This window comes from Sinocyclocheilus anshuiensis, unplaced genomic scaffold (genome assembly GCF_001515605.1).
Source record: "Sinocyclocheilus anshuiensis isolate Anshui unplaced genomic scaffold, SAMN03320099.WGS_v1.1 scaffold637, whole genome shotgun sequence".
In the NCBI taxonomy this organism is placed as follows: Eukaryota; Metazoa; Chordata; class Actinopteri; order Cypriniformes; family Cyprinidae; genus Sinocyclocheilus; species Sinocyclocheilus anshuiensis.
Window position 1 is genome coordinate 1579115 of NW_015539816.1, and position 7786 is coordinate 1586900.

Consider the following 7786-nt stretch of genomic DNA (forward strand, 5'->3'; position numbering starts at 1 on the left):
GAAGCACAGGAATGCCAGCGCCCAACCCTTGTGACTAGATCACAGGTGATTTATTTTCACCTCATGCTGAGGGAGGATCCTGTGACTGGTTTAAAGGGAATTTAACAGGTCAGAAGAGTGTGCAATTGCAACAGATCAAAGTTCCACTTACCACAATCATTTACCACAGGGTGGAGAATGTTTTTATGAATTTTACATAATAAAATTAGTTTAAGTAGGATTCTATTTTAAGCTAATTTAATTGTTTTTAGTAGTTGGACACCTAATTAATCAATCAGTCAGTCAGTCAGTCAGTCAATCAATATCTATCTATCTATCTATCTATCTATCATTTCCTGTTTTATTTTAATATGCTTTTCAGGTCAAAGGAAGGCCAGAGATACTGTTTATTTTTTACAGTAAGAGTGCTGAATAAATTACTATTGCTGTGAGGTAAATACTCATGTGCTGTAAGGTACATACTCATGTGGCACATACCCTTTGGTAGATGTTTTAGATGGTTTCTTTCAGCAGACAGCAACTGAAGGTCAGGTGCCCAGGACATGCATTTCTGTTCTCCACTTGACAGGGTCCTAGTGCCTGACCGGTCCTTCTTCAAAATCAGAGACAGGCTCTCCAGAGCATTACTTCCCACCCAAAGGTGCAGAAGTCCCTTCAATTTTACATGACCAAAGCTGAGAGGAGCCAGAGAACGCAGGGCATTATTGGATATGTTCAAGGAAACCGCAGTTGGTGGTATGCGTGTGGGAATCTCAGTCAGACCCAAAGTAGAGCAGTTCAGGAGAGGACCGCGCTGGCACAAGCAGGGAACAGGACAGGCAGAGGTGGGGAAAGAAAGTGTCCCCCAGAGGTGGAGGAGCAACACTGCCACACCAAGCACTGAGATGTACGCTGACATTATAGTCAGCCCTGAATGATATAAACAACAAATAACAAATTGGAGAAGTGAAAAGGTAATCCTGACAGAACATGGCATACTCACCTTTGTATGGTACTATATAGATAGAAAAGACATGCATTTTTTTATTTATTCATTTTTACTGAGCTGTTAGGATGAAAGCAGAGAAATTCTCCCTCATGAAATCCATTGATGCACCACAAAATCAATGAAATCAATCATATGTACACACACATATACAGTTAAAGAGAGTCTAAATTATTAAACACTAATCCTTTGCCTAAGCTTAAGGGAAAATTCAAGTAAAACTTTTATACAACTCTCAGATAGACTGTATGAAAAAATACATAGGTTTGTTTAAAACTAACCTTTTAGGGTAGCAATTCTCCACTCGGCTCAGGCGATGTTCCGTCTGTAGCTCTGGATAATTACCAACAAAACACTGAGACCAACTGAGAAATTCTTTGACTTTAACTCCCAACTTTCCTAAGATCAAAGTCTAAATAATATTATGGCACCAGAGACACACACACACAAAGAACAATCTTTCTACAATCACTCACTTGCCTGAGTTAATGTCTTACTCAGGGTTGCTCCCTCCCAAGCATTTTAAGAATATAAAAAAGTAAAATAAATAAATGAAAATACACAAATAAATACAAATCCTATTTATTGTTCAATAAATAAGAATAAACAGCTTTTACATATGTATGCACTATGCAGTGATATATTAGTGAATTGCCACTAGATCATTGACCAAAATGTATAATTGACAAGTAAATTAATATCTTAACTCATTTGTCACATGATATAGTTAGCAGCTCTAATATTTGCTATTGTTGAGATGGATGCATCTAACAGTCCCAACAATCACAATATTTATATACACAATACATTACACAATAGTTTTTTTCAATCAAAACCGCATTTGCATTTATTAACAAAAACACTGCAATATGAAAGCATTTATTTGTGACTTCCCTTCTGACAAAGTTGAAAAGATCTTAAACCATAGATGATCAGATGGTTTCAGATTAACAGACTAATCCATTATAGGGTTGAAAAGAAAGCCACATCTCAGTCTCTTAAGATTTTTAGTTTGGACATCACAATATCCTATGCTCAGAAACAACAATAAATACCACACATATACCCAGATGAACCAGGCCAAGAAGGTTATATTGCACAAAATATCACACTCAGGTAACTCAATTATATATCATAGAAGTTTCCTGTTTTTATCTTATCAAAAGATATCATACTGGTACACACCTCTGAATATTTAATTAGTAATTTCTCATTAGTCCATAGCACTCAAGAGAAGGTGATTTGGCACTATAATATAAGCCTTGAAAATATGTCCCAGAAGTGATGCCTCACTATCCACTGTTTCAGGATCAGACTTACAGTGTTACTTATATAAAATGCAGCGTAAAGCCAGTTGCTGTGCTGATCCTGCTTCAATGAAGATAGAGGCTATTACAAAAAAAAACATTTGTGTTATAAAAACCAACCCTGAAAAAATCTCAATGACATCTGAGCTGTTTAATAATATAGGCCACTTTAAATCCCCTCTTCTAAAGCCACATTGGCCATGTAGAACTAGTTTTTCAGACCAAAGAATGGCGAAGGTTTATGATAGACAAACTATTTTAACACTTGTATCAGTCAAACAACACCCCTCTTTTTATGTGCCCATTTGATGGTTATTAATAACAGGAGGGGATAGTAAAAGAGTGTAATAATATTGCTCAGAAAATCACTGGACTCAATTACTCTGTTACAATACAATATAAAAATCACATGCAGTGAAGGCTGAAAGCAGGAAGCTTAAAGGCTGTAAAACACTGAGGTGAGCCAATGACAATGCACAGAGAGCTCTCGGCCATAAAAGAAAACGGTACTCTTTGTGCTGGGTCGGATTTATGGTTATAAGGGAGCCATTATCATCACAGAGGTATGTGTGTGTGTTCTTATAACTCTAATAAAGCTGAGTGGGTGTGTAGAAAAAAACTGTCCTAGTGGGTGGGAGTGTAAGGCGGATAGTATGCATTTTTTGTGTATTGCATGTGTATACACTAATATTATAATCAGGGGCGTCATGCACTCATTATTTTTGAGGGGGCACGAGTGGGGGGGGTTGGGGCGTCATGTGGCACAGCAGCCACAATAGCACTTATGTTCTTATGTTTTATTTATTTTTTTTCCTTTTTATTTGAAACAGCACTTTCATTGTACAGAAAGAGAGCAAAGAACATTTACATATACATAAATCACTTTGAATGGGCATGACGCCTCTGATTATAATTATTGTCCAGTTTTTCGGAAAATAAAAAACTAAATATTACCATCTTTGTATCTTTTGGCAGTTCACACTACATATTCATATGAAGGCATTAATGAGCATGTGTATGTGTTTTCCAGTGGTATTCCTTTCTCTTTCATTAGTGTGCTGCTCCACACGGATTGTCGGATGTTTGGCAGCCCATGTTGGGGTATTTGACCTGCACTCTGAATAGCGTCCCGTCTGCACACATGCAAAGTTTATACCTCTCCAGCCCTTCATTGAAGTACAGGTCTCCCCCTAAAGAGGAGTTCGGTATACGTGAAGGACTGAACATCACTGAGCCATTCAGAATAATGCTGTTTTCCTGCACACAAAATAGAAAAAAACAACATTCACACACTCCTATTTATATGTTTAGATTTTATATATACAGTATATATACAAAAAGTTTGGGGTCAGTAAACAGTACAACTGTTTTCAGCATTGATAGTAATTAGAAATGTTATTTTAGAAATTTTAAGCATATTAGAATGATTTCTAAAGGATCATGTGACACTGAAGACTTTTTTTCCTTTTTATTTGAAACATTCCCAAACGTATTAACTATATCATGAAAAATCTTGATTCTCACCTATGTTAGTTGATCTATAGTGGGCGATGGTCAAAGTAGCCTAATAATATAGTCTATTAACTATGCATAAAAACCTGTCTGTTTACTTAAAGGGATAGTTCACCCCCAAAAAAAAAATTAGCCCATTATTTACTCACCCTCAAGCCATCCTAGGCGTATATGACTTCCTTCTTTCAGATGAATCCGAAAAATCAATAATTTTGACAAATTCCATGTATTTTTGGCTATTGCTACAAATATACCCCAGCGATTATTATTATATTATTATTATTTATTTTGTGGTCCAGGGTCACATATACAAAATAAATATACACAGTAAACACATGTATTATGTAAACACAAACTTTTATTTTGGATGTGATTAATTACGATTAGTGCTTGACAGCCCTAGAAAAAATAAACATTTAGTTGACTTACAACTAAAAATTCAAGGAAAACTTTTCAACGCTTTTAACCACTTACTGCTTTTAGCTCAATGCCCCCACCCATGCTGAACTCCACAGTTTTGCCCATGATGTAAACTCCCTCGTTGCCACGAATAATGGCCTTACCATCTCCTTTGATAGTGAGGTCAGATGATGCATTGCTGGTGATCTGCAAAAGATAGCAGTGAGTCACTGTACAAACACACCTCATGTTTGACTAATCAAAAGACGTAGATTAAGACGATCATAAATCTCATATCAAGACTTTTCATGTGTAAGATTTGTCCTGACATATAAGTGATGTATGCCATGTGATAAAAATTTTACTCAGTTATTCAGGTTTCATAAGACTGTGAGTCAGGTCTGTTGCTTACTCTCTCAGTAGAGGCTTTCTTCACGTTGAGAACCTTGACCTCTTTGGGCAGGTGGAACTCATGTGTGTCAAAGTCAGTGCTAAAGAAAGTCGTCTCAGTGCGGGGGTCAGTGAAGGAAATTCCTAAGTCGCTGACGATAGACGTCTTATCTTCCTCTACACTCAGCTTGGTGTTGCCCTGCTGGAACACCACCTGTAACAGAGAACACCTAAATCAATACACTTTCTCATGTCATCACTCAGAGCATACAGACTTGTTGAAAGAAAGTCAGATACTATGCTGACTGACTGGGTTATTGTTGCCAGTAATGACAAGGTCCTGGTCCTTCCTGCCGCCCACTGTGCTTTTGTGTAGTGGATGGACCACGCCCATATCGGCCTTCTGTTTGAAGCGTAGCAGTCCACTCTCATGAAACTCCATACTTTCACAACCTCCAGGACCTATCCGTATCACTGTCCATATCACCAGTGTTATCTATAAAACACAGATAATGTATAAGTGTCTCTGTATTCAGTGAGCAGTAGAGATGGAACTTATATGAAAATTTCTTATATTTTTTTCAAAAATTATTTGATGCTAATTTTATATATAGTATAAAATTATAGTATATCCTATCATATTAATATCACAGACCCAACAAAGAACCGATAAACTCACAATGAGGTTGATGAGCGCAAGCAGAAAAAGTAGGATGATTATGCCAATGGCAATGATGCCCTTGCGACCCCTCAGTCCTGTTTTGTGAAGTCTCTCCTCTTCAATCGGAATATATCCAGCCTTAAAATTACTGTTGTGCTCTTTATTAACTGATCTGCGCTCGATAGCCTTCTCCCTCATAGACTTCTTCACCGGCGCATTTGGGATTTCCTGTGGATATAAGGAAAAATAAGATGGTACATTAGTTGGTACAATTATTGTCTGTTACTGCACATTTACTAGACACTCCGTTACTGCTACAAGAGGATTACCATACAAGAACCCCTTCAAAATATAGCAATACTCAGCTTTACTTAAATGATTTGCAAAATTGCAATTAAGATATTTTCTAGGCTTCAGTGATGAATTTGGGTGAAAAATTTCAATTACATTTACATTTACATTTAGTCATTTAGCAGACGCTTTTATCCAAAGCGACTTACAAATGAGGACAATAAAAGCAGTCAAAACTAACAAAAGAGCAACAATATATAAGTGCAAATGACAAGTCTCGGTTAGCCTAACGCAGTACATGTAGCAAGGTGTATATATATATATTATACACACACACATATACACACACATACACAAAGAAAAACAAGTAGATAGAATAGAAAAAAATAGAAAGCTAGTGTTTGTTTGTTTTTTGTTTTTTGTTTTTTAAATAAAAAAAAAGATAAATATAGATAAAGTAGAATTAAAATAGAATAGAAAGTGTTAGAGTTAGAGGGTCAAATAAAGGAGGAACAGATGTGTTTTTAGTCGTTTCTTGAAGATGGTTATTATTATGTGTATTATTATTATTGTTACAATTATGCCAGTATGTATTCAATTATTATGGTAGCCCATAGCCACACTTAAAATGTTTCATTTTTCTGAGAATTTATTTTCCAAATACATTTGAGCAACTGTTTTCAAGGTTAATTTTTACACAGTTCACACAGGTGTAATAGCATAATAACCAACGGCATAGTTCATTTTATCATGTTCACTAATGATTGACAACCACACAATGTCAAAATACTTTTTAATTTTAATTTAAACAGCACATATCTTTTATATAATAACATTTGATCACTTTGTATCATTTAATTCCTAGCATATCTATTTTGAATATGCTTACAATAAATATCATTTCAGTTTAATATTTTATAATTTAATCATTTATATTTAATTACGTAACTCAATGTTAGTTTTAAGCATGTCTTAAATGCTGTAATACTTTTGGGACCAGTATTACAGTGTGTAATAATAATACTTCATATTCTCAGTACTTAATATTTTGTTCTATCTTATCTCTTGGAGTATTTATTTAGTATATATAATTTTGGATAGAGCACTAAATAGTGACAAATGATTTTGAGTTACTTGCGGTACAAGGGAGTCTGATTGTCTGATGCGGGAATATGCAAAAAATAACATAAATCTCTGCCTATAACAACAATTTCTCCTTTTCCCCAGCCAAATGCATATTATTTTAGAATGAACTAACACTACACAATAAACACATTCGTGCTATTACAGTGTGACGGCTAAAAATGAAAGCAGTGTTGCTGTCTTCAGGAATGCAGTAACAGTTAGGTGAGTCCGTGTGTCTGTATGCCTAAAAATAAATGACACGCAGCCCTTTCCTCTGTAATAAACACGAGCGAATGGTTTTATTTTAAAGCTCCAAAGCATCACCATCCAGTATAACCACAGCAAACTCTAACCCTGCAATAATGAGTCAATTTTTCCATAAACGGACAGGGCATAAATCGCGCAGATGATCGTTATTCATTCACATACATCGCCATAGACATCGTTACAATTTTAAAGTTAGTATACATCGCTCGCTTTAACGCTCAAAATCGCTTGAAAAGCAATGCAAAAGAGAAAACATTTACAATTCACATTGAAAACAGACCTGCTCCGACGCCATGTTGACCCTCCCTCTCCCTCTCCAGACCACTGTACTGACAGCTTCACACACAGCCTGAGGAGAAACCACTGCGAGAGAACCGTTATCCGAACAATAGTTTCAAACAGCCAAACCTTCACATGGATTATACACTTCAAACCTGGCTAAATGAAATTTAGAATGAAATTTCCCATAAATATAGGCCAGTGTTGAAGAAGAAGTTAGTAACTTTTAAGGGAGCACTAACTATGTAAGATGGTTTGTTCCTCCGCTATAAAGAGCCAGTTGTGAGTCACATCTCGCCGTATAAGGAAAGTACAAATAAAGACAGAACATATCATAAAATGAAAATGACAAGAAACGCATGCTATGATATTTTTTTCTATTATGTCTTTATTTCCAACATTTTTAGTTTTTAGTTAAAATTTCTGTTTACACTGAATTTTTTTTTCCGTAGTATTAACAAAAAATAAAAATAAAATAAATACAACAAATGGTGAATATGACAACCTATATTTTAAAATACATATACAATATATTGTTAAATATGTTTTTTTTTTTTTTTTTTTTTTAAA

General features: G+C 35.4%; 2 protein-coding genes across 3 annotated transcripts in view; both read right to left on the minus strand.

Annotated features, from left to right (window-relative positions):
- The window catches only part of LOC107683983 (leucine-rich repeat-containing protein 66-like), a 3951-nt gene extending 2623 nt beyond the window's left edge, over positions 1 to 1328 (minus strand). The window contains exons 1-2 of the mRNA XM_016480089.1: positions 1267 to 1328; positions 478 to 909 (exon numbers count right to left, since the gene is read on the minus strand). Coding sequence (XP_016335575.1) covers positions 478 to 898 — 421 coding nt within the window. The 5' untranslated portion in view covers positions 899 to 909; positions 1267 to 1328. The remainder of the gene's footprint in view (positions 1 to 477; positions 910 to 1266) is intronic.
- Positions 1329 to 3145: 1817 nt separating this feature from the next.
- On the minus strand, positions 3146 to 7313 carry LOC107683993 (beta-sarcoglycan-like). 2 transcript variants are annotated; one of them, XM_016480102.1, is made up of 6 exons: positions 7218 to 7313; positions 5273 to 5482; positions 4904 to 5089; positions 4616 to 4807; positions 4279 to 4410; positions 3146 to 3549 (listed from the first exon to the last, which is right to left on the minus strand). In XM_016480102.1, exons 1-6 carry the CDS (start codon positions 7230 to 7232, stop codon positions 3343 to 3345), a joined length of 942 nt encoding a protein of 313 aa, XP_016335588.1. In that variant the 5' UTR covers positions 7233 to 7313; the 3' UTR covers positions 3146 to 3342. The 2 variants fall into 2 exon arrangements, with proteins under 2 accessions (XP_016335588.1, XP_016335589.1); XM_016480103.1 differs by having other exon boundaries at positions 7198 to 7249.
- Between the last annotated feature and the right edge of the window lie 473 nt (positions 7314 to 7786).